The 17,242-nt window shown below is 40.5% G+C and overlaps 1 protein-coding gene across 1 annotated transcript in view; it reads left to right on the forward strand.

Annotated features, from left to right (window-relative positions):
- SYN3 (synapsin III) overlaps positions 1–17,242 on the forward strand; it is a 329,959-nt gene that overhangs the window by 301,524 nt on the left and 11,193 nt on the right. Inside the window, exons 9-13 of the mRNA XM_073650221.1 lie at positions 3,932–4,006; positions 4,699–4,801; positions 11,850–11,984; positions 12,274–12,382; positions 12,700–13,000. Of these exons, the coding sequence (XP_073506322.1) occupies positions 3,932–4,006; positions 4,699–4,801; positions 11,850–11,984; positions 12,274–12,382; positions 12,700–13,000 (723 nt within the window). The remainder of the gene's footprint in view (positions 1–3,931; positions 4,007–4,698; positions 4,802–11,849; positions 11,985–12,273; positions 12,383–12,699; positions 13,001–17,242) is intronic.

Raw genomic sequence — 17,242 nt, forward strand, 5'->3', positions numbered from 1 at the left:
AGTCACTGTGTGCATACATTACATTACTGATCCTGAGTTACATCCTGTATTATACTCCAGAGCTGCACTCACTATTCTGCTGGTGCAGTCACTGTGTACATACATTACATTACTGATCCTGAGTTACCTCCTGTATTATACTCCAGAGCTGCACTCACTATTCTGCAGGTGCAGTCACTGTGTACATACATTACATTACTGATCCTGAGTTACCTCCTGTATTATACTCCAGAGCTGCACTCACTATTCTGCAGGTGCAGTCACTGTGTACATACATTACATTACTGATCCTGAGTTACATCCTGTATTATACTCCAGAGCTGCACTCACTATTCTGCTGGTACAGTCACTGTGTACATACATTACATTACTGATCCTGAGTTACATCCTGTATTATACTCCAGAGCTGCACTCACTATTCTGCAGGTGCAGTCACTGTGTACATACATTACATTACTGATCCTGAGTTACCTCCTGTATTATACTCCAGAGCTGCACTCACTATTCTGCAGGTGCAGTCACTGTGTACATACATTACATTACTGATCCTGAGTTACATCCTGTATTATACTCCAGAGCTGCACTCACTATTCTGCTGGTACAGTCACTGTGTACATACATTACATTACTGATCCTGAGTTACATCCTGTATTATACTCCAGAGCTGCACTCACTATTCTGCTGGTGCAGTCACTGTGTACATACATTACATTACTGATCCTGAGTTACATCCTGTATTATACCGCAGAGCTGCACTCACTATTCTACTGGTGCAGTCACTGTGTACATACATTACATTACTGATCCTGAGTTACATCCTGTATTATACCGCAGAGCTGCACTCACTATTCTACTGGTGCAGTCACTGTGTACATACATTACATTACTGATCCTGAGTTACATCCTGTATTATACTCCAGAGCTGCGCTCACTATTCTGCTGGTGCAGTCACTGTGTACATACATTACATTACTGATCCTGAGTTACATCCTGTATTATACTCCAGAGCTGCACTCACTATTCTGCTGGTGCAGTCACTGTGTACATACATTACATTACTGATCCTGAGTTACATCCTGTATTATACTCCAGAGCTGCGCTCACTATTCTGCTGGTGCAGTCACTGTGTACATACATTACATTACTGATCCTGAGTTACATCCTGTATTATACTCCAGAGCTGCACTCACTATTCTGATGGTGCAGTCACTGTGTACATACATTACATTACTGATCCTGAGCTACATCCTGTATTATACTCCAGAGCTGCACTCACTATTCTGCTGGTGGAGTCACTGTGTACATACATTACATTACTGATCCTGAGTTACATCCTGTATTATCCTCCAGAGCTGCACTCACTATTCTGCTGGTGCAGTCACTGTGTACATACATTACATTACTGATCCTGAGTTACCTCCTGTATTATACTCCAGAGCTGCACTCACTATTCTGCTGGTGCAGTCCCTTTGTACATACATTACATTACTGATCCGGAGTTACATCCTGTATTATACTCCAGAGCTGCACTCACTATTCTGCTGGTGCAGTCACTGTGTACATACATTACTGATCCTGAGTTACATCCTGTATTATACTCCAGAGCTGCATTCACTATTCTGCTGGTGCAGTCACTGTGTACATACATTACATTACTGATCCTGAGTTACATCCTGTATTATACTCCAGAGCTGCATTCACTATTCTGCTGGTGCAGTCACTGTGTGCATACATTACATTACTGATCCTGAGCTACATCCTGTATTATACTCCAGAGCTGCACTCACTATTCTGCTGGTACAGTCACTGTGTACATACATTACATTACTGATCCTGAGTTACATCCTGTATTATACTCCAGAGCTGCACTCACTATTCTGCTGGTGCAGTCACTGTGTACATACATTACATTACTGATCCTGAGTTACCTCCTGTAATATACTCCAGAGCTGCACTCACTATTCTGCTGGTGCAGTCACTGTGTACATACATTACATTACTGATCCTGAGTTACATCCTGTATTATACTCCAGAGCTGCATTCACTATTCTGCTGGTGCAGTCACTGTGTGCATACATTACATTACTGATCCTGAGCTACATCCTGTATTATACTCCAGAGCTGCACTCACTATTCTGCTGGTACAGTCACTGTGTACATACATTACATTACTGATCCTGAGTTACATCCTGTATTATACTCCAGAGCTGCACTCACTATTCTGCTGGTGCAGTCACTGTGTACATACATTACATTACTGATCCTGAGTTACCTCCTGTAATATACTCCAGAGCTGCACTCACTATTCTGATGGTGCAGTCACTGTGTACATACATTACATTACTGATCCTGAGCTACATCCTGTATTATACTCCAGAGCTGCACTCACTATTCTGCTGGTGGAGTCACTGTGTACATACATTACATTACTGATCCTGAGCTACATCCTGTATTATACTCCAGAGCTGCACTCACTATTCTGCTGGTGCAGTCACTGTGTACATACATTACATTACTGATCCTGAGCTACATCCTGTATTATACTCCAGAGCTGCACTCACTATTCTGATGGTGCAGTCACTGTGTACATACATTACATTACTGATCCTGAGCTACATCCTGTATTATACTCCAGAGCTGCACTCACTATTCTGCTGGTGCAGTCACTGTGTACATACATTACATTACTGATCCTGAGCTACATCCTGTATTATACTCCAGAGCTGCACTCACTATTCTGCTGGTGGAGTCACTGTGTACATACATTACATTACTGATCCTGAGTTACATCCTGTATTATCCTCCAGAGCTGCACTCACTATTCTGCTGGTGCAGTCACTGTGTACATACATTACATTACTGATCCTGAGTTACATCCTGTATTATACTCCAGAGCTGCACTCACTATTCTGCTGGTGCAGTCACTGTGTACATACATTACATCACTGATCCTGAGTGACATCCTGTATTATACTCCAGAGCTGCACTCACTATTCTGCTGGCACAGCCCTTACAGTTTAGATGAGCTTGTATTATACAGGGGCAGTTACAGATGACTGTACGGAGTTTGGTGTAAAGATTGTATTACTCTGAATACATTCACCTGAACAAGAAAGAAATACTGCAGAATTATGAATGCAGCTCTGGAGTATATTCTGCACCCATAAAACACTGTGTAGTATTTTTTTGTTCCTTGTTTAGCCCTAATAAATTATATGACTTACATAGAGAGGATCCCACAAAATGTCCCGGCCCCCCGGGGCCTCCGATGATGGAGGGTCTCCTGTATATGGTGTGTGGTGACACACGAGTGCAGGGTGTTATTCTCACTATCACTCTCATCATCCGCCTGCGCTCCGCTGACTCGTATGATTAATGGCTGCAGCCGGATGACCCCACATGATGCGGGCGCAGCGGGCACACAATGCTGCCATCACAGGCGGGCACAGCTCCTTCTGGGAGATCAGGAAGCGCAGTACACGCACCCCGGGGGGACTCGGCCACGGAACAATACCGCGCTGTCTGCGAGGCCGGGACGTGGTCTGAGCCCCGAGCCAAGAGCCACCGGCGCAACATAGGAGAAGAAAGCCGCAATGATGGGAACGTCAGCTGCGAGCCCCGGCTGCCTGATAGGAAGCGTGCAGAGAATGGCAACCAGCTCTGCCCCAGCGAGGGTTAACTCCGAGCTCGCTGCAGGTGCACAAACCCAAGAGAAGACCCCCGCACCCGAGAAACCCCACCACACTACTGGGGAAAAGCCGGGCCACACTTACTTTACTTGTACACTCGCTGTCAGTGAATAGAAACCAAAACTTTAGTCCAAAACTTAAGTCTTTCTCACAGCTGAAGACTTGTTACAATATCAGTTGTCAAAAATATATATTTTTTTCTGTTCCTTTAATATATATATATGGGTTTTCTTTTAATTAAGGCGCACGTCTATCTCCGGAAACTGGAAGGCAAACACCGGCTCTGCCATGCTGGAGCAGATTGCCATGACTGACAGGTGAGGGGTTTATCACAAAGAGTTAAATGATTAAATACTTAAATACAGGGAGCTCCCCCTAGTGGTGGCTGCAGACAGGATCTTATCATGTATCTGTGTATACAGGGAGCTCCCCCTAGTGGTGGCTGCAGACAGAATCTTATCATGTATCTCTGTATACAGGGAGCTCCCCCTAGTGGTGGCTGCAGACAGAATCTTACCATGTATCTGTATACAGGGAGCTCCCCCTAGTGGTGGCTGCAGACAGGATCTTATCATGTATCTCTGTATACAGGGAGCTCCCCCTAGTGGTGGCTGCAGACAGGATCTTATCATGTATCTCTGTATACAGGGAGCTCCCCCTAGTGGTGGCTGCCGACAGGATCTTATCATGTATCTCTGCATACAGGGAGCTCCCCCTAGTGGAGAATGCAGACAGGATCTTATCATGTATCTCTGTATACAGGGAGCTCCCCCTAGTGGTGGCTGCAGACAGAATCTTATCATGTATCTCTGTATACAGGGAGCTCCCCTTAGTGGTGACTGCAGACAGGATCTTATAATGTATCTGTATACAGGGAGCTCCCCCTAGTGGTGGCTGCTGGCGGATACAATACAACATTGCAGCAGCATGAGCAGCTGAGGATTTGGAGCTTTGCATCAGTCCATCCCAGTAGAAGTATGTAGTGAATATTGTGTAATTGTCGTCTCAGGTACCGGCTATGGGCGGACTCCTGCGCTGAGATGTTTGGCGGTTTAGACATTTGCGCAGTGAAAGCCGTACACAGCAAAGATGACAAAGATTATATTATTGAGGTGAGTAACGCCGTCTTATAGTCATATATTAATAGGGAGAATGAGACATAACATATAGTGCCCAGTATCGCCATATGGTGCTAGATAATACTGTAATATACAACCTTATAATACCTAATAATATGCAGTATCCAAACCATATTACTTTTAAATAATTGACATATTAATGGCATATAGTAGCGAGATAATACTGCCATATATAGTCCACATAATGCCGCCAAATAGTTTCTAAACAATTTGCAGTATCCAAACAATACCACAACATAGTTTCCAGAACCCTTGAAGAGCCAAATTACCACCCCAGGAATAGCCCACATCGTACTGCAAAATGGTGCCACAATAAATACTGTCATTTATCTTCCCTATAATACCGCCATATCGTTTCCTAACTATATGGAGAACCAAATAGTGTCCCTTCTAATAGGCCACATAAGACCACAATGTAGTGCAAAGATAATATCTGTCATACACCAGCCACATAATACCGCCATATTGGTCCCAAACAATATGCAGTATCTATACATAATACTCCCTTAAAGAACCCACGTAATATAGCCATATAGTGCCAATACAATATAGTGATATGTAACCCAACCACTACCAGCACATAATGCCTAAATCAAATGAAGCGTCCAAATAATACCGCCTTCTGTATCCCATATAAGACCGCCATATAGATCTCACCTAACCATTTAATTTTCAAATAATACTGCTCCTCATTCTATAGTTTTATAGCCCCACCCCTCATTCTATAATTATTATAGCCCCGCCCCTTAATCTTTAGTTTTTATAGCTCTGCCCTTCATTCTGTAGTTTTTAAGGCGCCGCCCCACATTCTAGTTTTTTAAAGCGCCTCCCTTCTTTCTAGGATTTTTTATGGCCCCTCCTCACATTCTATTTTTTATAGCCTCGCCCCCCATTCTATAGTTTATAGCCTCGCCCCTCATTCTATAGTTTATAGCCTCGCCCCCCATTCTATAGTTTATAGCCTCGCCCCTCATTCTATAGTTTATAGCCTCGCCCCCCATTCTATAGTTTATAGCCTCGCCCCTCATTCTATAGTTTATAGCCTCACCCCTCATTCTATAGTTTATAGCCTCGCCCCTCATTCTATAGTTTATAGCCTCGCCCCCCATTCTATAGTTTATAGCCTCGCCTCTCATTCTATAGTTTATAGCCTCGTCCCTCATTCTATAGTTTATAGCCTCGCCCCCCATTCTATAGTTTATAGCCTCGCCCCTCATTCTATAGTTTATAGCCTCGCCCCTGATTCTATAGTTTATAGCCTCGCCCCTCATTCTATAGTTTATAGCCTCGTCCCTCATTCTATAGTTTATAGCCTCGCCCCTCATTCTATAGTTTATAGCCTCTCCCCTCATTCTATAGTTTATAGCCTCGCCCCCCATTCTGTAGTTTATAGCCTCGCCCCCCATTCTATAGTTTATAGCCTCGCCCCTCATTCTATAGCTTATAGCCTCGCCCCTCATTCTATAGTTTATAGCCTCGCCCCTCATTCTATAGTTTATAGCCTCGCCCCTCATTCTATAGTTTATAGCCTCGTCCCTCATTCTCTAGTTTATAGCCTCGCCCCTCATTCTATAGTTTATAGCCTTTCCCCTCAATCTATAGTTTATAGCCTCGCCCCTCATTCTATAGTTTATAGTCTCGTCCCCCATTCTATAGTTTATAGCCTCACCCCTCAATCTATAGTTTATAGCCTCGCCCCTCATTCTATAGTTTATAGCCTCGTCCCCCATTCTATAGTTTATAGCCTCCTCCCTCATTCTCTAGTTTTATAGCCTCGCCCCTCATTCTATAGTTTATAGCCTCGTCCCTCATTCTCTAGTTTATAGCCTCGTCCCTCATTCTATAGTTTATAGCCTCGCCCCTCATTCTATAGTTTATAGCCTTGCCCCTCATTCTATAGTTTATAGCCTCGCCCCTCATTCTATAGTTTATAGCCTCGCCCCTCATTCTATAGTTTATAGCCTCGCCCCCCATTCTATAGTTTATAGCCTCGCCTCTCATTCTATAGTTTATAGCCTCGTCCCTCATTCTATAGTTTATAGCCTCGCCCCCCATTCTATAGTTTATAGCCTCGCCCCTCATTCTATAGTTTATAGCCTCGCCCCCCATTCTATAGTTTATAGCCTCGCCCCTCATTCTATAGTTTATAGCCTCACCCCTCATTCTATAGTTTATAGCCTCGCCCCTCATTCTATAGTTTATAGCCTCGCCCCCCATTCTATAGTTTATAGCCTCGCCTCTCATTCTATAGTTTATAGCCTCGTCCCTCATTCTATAGTTTATAGCCTCGCCCCCCATTCTATAGTTTATAGCCTCGCCCCTCATTCTATAGTTTATAGCCTCGCCCCTGATTCTATAGTTTATAGCCTCGCCCCTCATTCTATAGTTTATAGCCTCGTCCCTCATTCTATAGTTTATAGCCTCGCCCCTCATTCTATAGTTTATAGCCTCTCCCCTCATTCTATAGTTTATAGCCTCGCCCCCATTCTATAGTTTATAGCCTCGCCCCCCATTCTATAGTTTATAGCCTCGCCCCTCATTCTATAGCTTATAGCCTCGCCCCTCATTCTATAGTTTATAGCCTCGCCCCTCATTCTATAGTTTATAGCCTCGCCCCTCATTCTATAGTTTATAGCCTCGCCCCTCATTCTATAGTTTATAGCCTCGACCCTCATTCTATAGTTTATAGCCTTTCCCCTCAATCTATAGTTTATAACCTCGCCCCTCATTCTATAGTTTATAGTCTCGTCCCCCATTCTATAGTTTATAGCCTCGCCCCTCAATCTATAGTTTATAGCCTCGCCCCTCATTCTATAGTTTATAGCCTCGTCCCCCATTCTATAGTTTATAGCCTCCTCCCTCATTCTCTAGTTTATAGCCTCGCCCCTCATTCTATAGTTTATAGCCTCGTCCCTCATTCTCTAGTTTATAGCCTCGTCCCTCATTCTATAGTTTATAGCCTCGCCCCTCATTCTATAGTTTATAGCCTCGCCCCTCATTCTATAGTTTATAGCCTCGCCCCTCATTCTATAGTTTATAGCCTCGCCCCTCATTCTATAGTTTATAGCCTCGCCCCCCATTCTATAGTTTATAGCCTCGCCTCTCATTCTATAGTTTATAGCCTCGTCCCTCATTCTATAGTTTATAGCCTCGCCCCCCATTCTATAGTTTATAGCCTCGCCCCTCATTCTATAGTTTATAGCCTCGCCCCTCATTCTATAGTTTATAGCCTCGCCCCTCATTCTATAGTTTATAGCCTCGTCCCTCATTCTATAGTTTATAGCCTCGCCCCTCATTCTATAGTTTATAGCCTCTCCCCTCATTCTATAGTTTATAGCCTCGCCCCCATTCTATAGTTTATAGCCTCGCCCCCCATTCTATAGTTTATAGCCTCGCCCCTCATTCTATAGCTTATAGCCTCGCCCCTCATTCTATAGTTTATAGCCTCGCCCCTCATTCTATAGTTTATAGCCTCGCCCCTCATTCTATAGTTTATAGCCTCGTCCCTCATTCTCTAGTTTATAGCTTCGCCCCTCATTCTATAGTTTATAGCCTCTCCCCTCAATCTATAGTTTATAGCCTCGCCCCTCATTCTATAGTTTATAGTCTCGTCCCCCATTCTATAGTTTATAGCCTCGCCCCTCAATCTATAGTTTATAGCCTCGCCCCTCATTCTATAGTTTATAGCCTCGTCCCCCATTCTATAGTTTATAGCCTCCTCCCTCATTCTCTAGTTTTATAGCCTCGCCCCTCATTCTATAGTTTATAGCCTCGTCCCTCATTCTCTAGTTTATAGCCTCGTCCCCCATTCTATAGTTTATAGCCTCGCCCCTCATTCTATAGTTTATAGCCTCGCCCCTCATTCTATAGTTTATAGCCTCGCCCCTCATTCTATAGTTTATAGCCTCGTCCCTCATTCTATAGTTTATAGCCTCGCCCCTCATTCTATAGTTTATAGCCTCGCCCCTCATTCTATAGTTTATAGCCTCGCCCCCCATTCTATAGTTTATAGCCTCGCCCCCCATTCTATAGTTTATAGCCTCGCCCCTCATTCTATAGTTTATAGCCTCACCCCTCATTCTATAGTTTATAGCCTCGCCCCTCATTCTATAGTTTATAGCCTCGTCCCTCATTCTCTAGTTTATAGCCTCGCCCCTCATTCTATAGTTTATAGCCTCGCCCCTCAATCTATAGTTTATAGCCTCGCCCCTCATTCTATAGTTTATAGCCTCGTCCCCCATTCTATAGTTTATAGCCTCGTCCCCCATTCTATAGTTTATAGCCTCGCCCCTCAATCTATAGTTTATAGCCTCGCCCCTCATTCTATAGTTTATAGCCTCGTCCCCCATTCTATAGTTTATAGCCTCCTCCCTCATTCTCTAGTTTTATAGCCTCGCCCCTCATTCTATAGTTTATAGCCTGGCCCCTCATTCTATAGTTTATAGTCTCGCCCCTCATTCTATAGTTTATAGCCTCGCCCCTCATTCTATAGTTTATAGCCTCGTCCCTCATTCTATAGTTTATAGCCTCGTCCCTCATTCTATAGTTTATAGCCTCGCCCCTCAATCTATAGTTTAAAGTCTCGCCCCTCATTCTATAGTTTATAGCCTCGCCCCTCATTCTATAGTTTATAGCCTCGCCCCTCATTCTATAGTTTATAGTATCGCCCCTCATTCTATAGTTTATAGCCTCGCCCCCCATTCTATAGTTTATAGCCTCGCCCCTAATTCTATAGTTTATAGCCTCGCCCCTCATTCTGTAGTTTATAGCCTCGCCCCTCAATCTATAGTTTATAGTCTCGCCCCTCATTCTATAGTTTATAGTATCGCCCCTCATTCTATAGTTTATAGCCTCGCCCCTCATTCTATAGTTTATAGCCTCGCCCCTCATTCTGTAGTTTATAGCCTCGCCCCTCAATCTATAGTTTATAGTCTCGCCCCTCATTCTATAGTTTATAGTATCGCCCCTCATTCTATAGTTTATAGCCTCGCCCCCCATTCTATAGTTTATAGCCTTGCCCCTCATTCTATAGTTTATAGCCTCGCCCCTCATTCTATAGTTTATAGCCTCGCCCCTCATTCTATAGTTTATAGCCTCGCCCCTCATTCTATAGTTTATAGCCTCGCCCCTCATTCTATAGTTTATAGCCTCGCCCCTCATTCTATAGTTTATAGCCTCGCCCCTCATTCTATAGTTTATAGCCTCGCCCCTCATTCTATAGTTTATAGCCTCGCCCCTCATTCTATAGTTTATAGCCTCGCCCCTCATTCTGTAGTTTATAGCCTCACCCCTCATTCTAGTTTTTTATAGCTCCACCCTTCATTTTAGGATTTTTTATTGTCCCGCCCCACATTATAGTTTTTTATAACTTGACGCTTCTCTCTAGGGTTTTTATGGCCCTGCCCCACATTGTAGTTTTTTTTATCGCTCCGCCCCCATTCTACATTTTAATGGCCCCGCCCCTCATTCTATATTGTTATATCTCCGCCCATCATTCTATAGTTCTTTTAGCTCTGCCCCTCATTCTATGACTTTTTATAGCCTGCTCACATACGTTCGATACATCTCTAGTCCACTGAATGCAGCACTTTTCCTTTATCTGGTGTCACATGAGGACGCGGGTGACACGGTCCCTATTTCTGGTCGCTGTATGATGCTCCGCAGGAGGAATGCTGATGGCTGCAGCAGATGCTCCCGTAGATGTTGGGTCACGGTGTCATCGTTAATGAGCCGCTCACATCGTCATGTCTTTCCCGTGTGCATTGTTATTTTGCCGCTTTTCCTAGTAATAATAATAAAAGAGGGCTTTATCTTCCACAAAACAGCGCCACCCTCGTCCATGTGGCCATGTCTGGTACTGCACATAATCTCTATTCAAGGGCAGAACTGCTATAACAGACCAATTTTTTTAGTGCTAGATCACCTTCAGAAAGTACTACAACATCCAACAATCATACAAGGATGAAGGGAAACAGTCAGCATGTAGCATATTTCGCTTCACTTTGGATTAGTATCAGCTCTATAGGCCACAACTGTTTTTGCTTTGTTTTTTTTTACATAGAAAAAGAAAGTGTGCATGGAAACCATCAAAAAGCAGGGCAGGAGCTGCTAATATCGGATTTTCATAACTAACTATTAGATATGGGTCATGTGAACGTCAATTCAAAGTTTTCAGAGACATTCTAAGGATAAGCGATGTCAACAGCAACTTGCTGACGGTTTCCAAGCATTTTTTTTTTTTAATTATTAGTCTCAGATGATGTGATTTTTCTAAATAAAATTTAATTATTGGTTGTATGGATGTCAATTCAGTTTTCAGAGAAGTTCTAGGGATAAGAGATCTGTCAACAGCAACTTGCTGATGGTTTCCAAGCATGTTTTTTTTTTGTTTTTTTTTGTCTCAGATGATGTTATTTTTTTATTAATAAATATTAGTTATGGTTCATGTGGTTGTCATTTCACAGTTTTCAGAGACATAGACAACTTGCTGACGGTTTTCTAGCATGTTCTTTTTTTTATTTTTAGTCTCAGATTATGTTATTTTTATGAATAAATATTAGTTATGGTTCGTGTAGTTGTCATTTCACAGTTTTCTGAGACACAGACATTCTAAGGATAAGAGATCTGTCAACAGCAACTTGCTGACAGTTTCCAAGTATAGTTTTTTTGGATATTTTAGTCTCAGATTAAGTTATTTTTATGAATAAATATTAGTTATGGTTCGTGTAGTTGTCATTTCACAGTTTTCTGAGACACAGACATTCTAAGGATAAGAGATCTGTCAACAGCAACTTGCTGACAGTTTCCAAGTATAGTTTTTTTGGATATTTTAGCCTCAGATTATGTTATTTTTATAAATAAAAATTAATTATGGGTCGTGTGGATGTCAATTCACAGTCTTTAGAGGCATTCGAAGGATAAGAGATCTGTCAACAGCAACTTGCTGACACTGTTTCCAAGCATGTTTTTTTTTTTTTTGATAGGAGTAAAGTTGGCATTTTTTCCATCTTCTGCTCTTCAGGTGATGGACAGTTCGATGCCGCTGATCGGGGAACACGTGGAGGAAGACCGGCAGCTCGTGGCCGATCTGGTGGTGGCCAAAATGACGGAGCACGTCCAGATGAAATCTCCGGCAGCCCCGATTCAAAGAAATCAGGTATATTCAGATTCCACCCTGATAACAGAGATCAGGAGAGATTGTCAGATCTCAGCCTTGAAGGGAGATCTCAGAGAACGGTTTCCACAATTTTAGTCTACCTTAAAGGGGCGGTATATTAAAGAAACCTAGAAATTGCCCCTCAGACATGAGGCCTGGTACCCGACACTGTGTGTATAACTCATTTTCAGTGCCAGTCTGGCCTCGTGCCACCCCAGTGGGTGAGGGGCACCCCGCAGAAGGTGAAAAACCACAGTGACCAAGAAAAACTCCATCTCTTCTCTCCCAGCCGCAACAGATGCAGCCGCAGGCGGTCAAGCCACAGATGCAGCCCCAGCCGGGACCACCAGGAGCAGGGGGCGCTCCACCTTCAGCTCAGCCAAGACCTTCCCCACAAGGTAAACTTTTAACAGGTCTGCAAAAAAACAAAAGAGCTGCCCCACAAGGGGGCGCTGTCTCTGCTGCAGTTCCCCTTTATCCCACCATCAGTAATAATGTGCTGGTACATGGGTGACATCTGCTGGTCATAGTTAGTAATGCGCTATAACAAGCCTTTATATAGACTTCTGGTGTTCTGGACCCCGACAGCGCTTATCACAGCTGAGGGTTTGCTACTCTTGAATCCGGGCTGGACAATCATCTGCAAGCTAACTGAATAAAGGGAAAATGGGAATAAATTACATTTATTTTCTACATATTATGTCTTTCTGTAAAGGTGGAGTTCGTCCAGCACAGGGTGCCCCCTCTTCCAGGACAGCAGCCCCTCAACAGCAAAGGCTTTCACCGCAGGGACAGCAACCCACCCAGACTTCCCAGCCGAGCTCACCGCAGCCTCAGAGGTCTCCAAATTCTCCACAGCTCCCCAGAGCCGCGAGTGGAACCCCTCCAGGCCAGACCCCCACCAAATCTACATCCCCCCAACAGCCAAGACCCCCAGCACAAGGGCAGGCGCAGAACCAACAGGCACCGCCTGGAGCAGCAGCAAAGACCCAGCCAGCGCCACATCCGCACCTCAAGTGAGTCGTCTGTGACCGATATATGCAGAACAACCTCAATAATACAGTGGAGGCAGTATTATAGCAGATATATTCCTGTACATAGGAGCAGTATTATAGCAGATATATTCCTGTACATAGGGGGCAGTATTATAGCAGATATATTCTTGTACATAGGGGGCAGTATTATAGTAGTTATATTCTTGTACATAGGAGCAGTATTATAGCAGATATATTCCTGTACATAGGAGCAGTATTATAGCAGATATATTCCTGTACATAGGAGCAGTATTATAGTAGTTATATTCTTGTACATAGGGGGCAGTATTATAGCAGATATATTCCTGTACATAGGAGCAGTATTATAGTAGTTATATTCTTGCACACAGGGAGCAGTATTATAGTAGTTATATTCTTGTACATAGGGAGCAGTATTATAGCAGATATATTCCTGTACATAGGAGCAGTATTATAGTAGTTATATTCTTGTACATAGGGGGCAGTATTATAGCAGATATATTCCTGTACATAGGAGCAGTATTATAGTAGTTATATTCTTGTACATAGGAGCAGTATTATAGTAGTTATATTCTTGTATATAGGAGCAGTATTATAGTAGTTATATTCTTGTACATAGGGGGCAGTATTATAGTAGTTATATTCTTGTACATAGGGGGCAGTATTATAGTAGTTATATTCTTGTACATAGGGGCAGTATTATAGTAGTTATATTCTTGTACATAGGGGGCAGTATTATAGTAGTTATATTCTTGTACATAGGGGGCAGTATTATAGTAGTTATATTCTTGTACATAGGAGCAGTATTATAGCAGATATATTCCTGTACATAGGAGCAGTATTATAGTAGTTATATTCTTGTATATAGGAGCAGTATTATAGTAGTTATATTCTTGTACATAGGGGGCAGTATTATAGTAGTTATATTCTTGTACATAGGGGGCAGTATTATAGTAGTTATATTCTTGTACATAGGGGCAGTATTATAGTAGTTATATTCTTGTACATAGGGGGCAGTATTATAGTAGTTATATTCTTGTACATAGGGGGCAGTATTATAGTAGTTATATTCCTGTACATAGGAGCAGTATTATAGCAGATATATTCCTGTACATAGGAGCAGTATTATAGTAGTTATATTCTTGTACATAGGAGCAGTATTATAGCAGATATATTCCTGTACATAGGAGCAGTATTATAGTAGTTATATTCTTGTACATACGGGCAGTATTATAGCAGATATATTCCTGTACATAGGAGCAGTATTATAGTAGTTATATTCTTGTACATAGGAGCAGTATTATAGTAGTTATATTCTTGTATATAGGAGCAGTATTATAGTAGTTATATTCTTGTACATAGGGGGCAGTATTATAGTAGTTATATTCTTGTACATAGGGGGCAGTATTATAGTAGTTATATTCTTGTACATAGGGGCAGTATTATAGTAGTTATATTCTTGTACATAGGGGGCAGTATTATAGTAGTTATATTCTTGTACATAGGGGGCAGTATTATAGTAGTTATATTCTTGTACATAGGAGCAGTATTATAGCAGATATATTCCTGTACATAGGAGCAGTATTATAGTAGTTATATTCTTGTACATAGGGGCAGTATTATAGCAGTTATATTCTTGTATATAGGAGAAGTATTATAGTAGTTATATACTTGTACATAGGGAGCAGTATTATAGTAGTTATATTCTTGTACATAGGGAGCAGTATTATAGTAGTTATATTCTTGTACATAGGAGCAGTATTATAGTAGTTATATTCTTGTATATAGGAGCAGTATTATAGTAGTTATATTCTTGTACATAGGGGGCAGTATTATAGTAGTTATATTCTTGTACATAGGGGGAAGTATTATAGTAGTTATATTCTTGTACATAGGGGCAGTATTATAGCAGTTATATTCTTGTATATAGGGGCAGTATTATAGTAGTTATATTCTTGTACATAGGAGCAGTATTATAGTAGTTATATTCCTGTATATAGGAGCAGTATTATAGTAGTTATATTCTTGTACATAGGAGCAGTATTATAGCAGATATATTCCTGTACATAGGAGCAGTATTATAGTAGTTATATTCTTGTACATAGGGGGCAGTATTATAGCAGATATATTCCTGTACATAGGAGCAGTATTATAGTAGTTATATTCTTGTATATAGGAGCAGTATTATAGTAGTTATATTCTTGTACATAGGGGGCAGTATTATAGTAGTTATATTCTTGTACATAGGGGGCAGTATTATAGTAGTTATATTCTTGTACATAGGGGCAGTATTATAGCAGTTATATTCATGTATATAGGAGCAGTATTATAGTAGTTATATTCTTGTACATAGGGGCAGTATTATAGTAGTTATATTCTTGTATATAGGAGCAGTATTATAGTAGTTATATTCTTGTACATAGGGGCAGTATTATAGTAGTTATATTCTTGTACATAGGAGCAGTATTATAGTAGTTATATTCTTGTACATAGGGGCAGTATTATAGTAGTTATATTCTTGTATATAGGAGCAGTATTATAGTAGTTATATTCTTGTATATAGGAGCAGTATTATAGTAGTTATATTCTTGTACATAGGGGGCAGTATTATAGTAGTTATATTCTTGTACATAGGGGCAGTATTATAGCAGTTATATTCTTGTATATAGGAGCAGTATTATAGTAGTTATATTCTTGTACATAGGGGCAGTATTATAGTAGTTATATTCTTGTATATAGGAGCAGTATTATAGTAGTTATATTCTTGTATATAGGAGCAGTATTATAGTAGTTATATTCTTGTACATAGGGGCAGTATTATAGTAGTTATATTCTTGTACATAGGGGCAGTATTATAGTAGTTATATTCTTGTACATAGGGGCAGTATTATAGTAGTTATATTCTTGTATATAGGAGCAGTATTATAGTAGTTATATTCTTGTATATAGGAGCAGTATTATAGTAGTTATATTCTTGTATATAGGAGCAGTATTATAGTAGTTATATTCTTGTACATAGGGGGCAGTATTATAGTAGTTATATTCTTGCACATAGGGGCAGTATTATAGTAGTTATATTCTTGTACATAGGGGCAGTATTATAGTAGTTATATTCTTGTACATAGGAGCAGTATTATAGTAGTTATATTCTTGTACATAGGGGCAGTATTATAGTAGTTATATTCTTGTATATAGGAGCAGTATTATAGTAGTTATATTCTTGTATATAGGAGCAGTATTATAGTAGTTATATTCTTGTATATAGGAGCAGTATTATAGTAGTTATATTCTTGTATATAGGAGCAGTATTATAGTAGTTATATTCTTGTATATAGGAGCAGTATTATAGTAGTTATATTCTTGTACATAGGAGCAGTATTATAGTAGTTATATTCTTGTATATAGGAGCAGTATTATAGTAGTTATATTCTTGTATATAGGAGCAGTATTATAGTAGTTATATTCTTGTATATAGGAGCAGTATTATAGTAGTTATATTCTTGTACATAGGGGGCAGTATTATAGTAGTTATATTCTTGCACATAGGGGCAGTATTATAGTAGTTATATTCTTGTACATAGGGGCAGTATTATAGTAGTTATATTCTTGTACATAGAGGCAGTATTATAGTAGTTATATTCTTGTATATAGGAGCAGTATTATAGTAGTTATATTCTTGTACATAGGAGCAGTATTATAGTAGTTATATTCTTGTACATAGGAGCAGTATTATAGTAGTTATATTCTTGTACATAGGGGCAGTGTTATAATAGTTATATTCTTGTACATAGGAGCAGTATTATAGTAGTTATATTCTTGTACATAGGGACAGTATTATAGTAGTTATATTCTTGTATATAGGAGCAGTATTATAATAGTTATATTCTTGTACATAGGAGCAGTATTATAGTAGTTATATTCTTGTACATAGGAGCAGTATTATAGTAGTTATATTCTTGTACATAGGGGCAGTGTTATAATAGTTATATTCTTGCACATAGGAGCAGTATTATAGTAGTTATATTCTTGTACATAGGGGGCAGTATTATAGTAGCTATATTCTTGTACATAGGAGCAGTATTATAGTAGTTATATTCTTGTACATAGGAGCAGTATTATAGTAGTTATATTCTTGTACATAGGGGCAGTGTTTTAATAGTTATATTCTTGTACATAGGAGCAGTATTATAGTAGTTATATTCTTGTACATAGGGACAGTATTATAGTAGTTATATTCTTGTACAT

Source organism: Phyllobates terribilis, unplaced genomic scaffold (assembly GCF_046119375.1).
Source record: "Phyllobates terribilis strain yellow unplaced genomic scaffold, ASM4611937v1 Scaffold_10__3_contigs__length_209671492, whole genome shotgun sequence".
Taxonomy (NCBI): Eukaryota; Metazoa; Chordata; class Amphibia; order Anura; family Dendrobatidae; genus Phyllobates; species Phyllobates terribilis.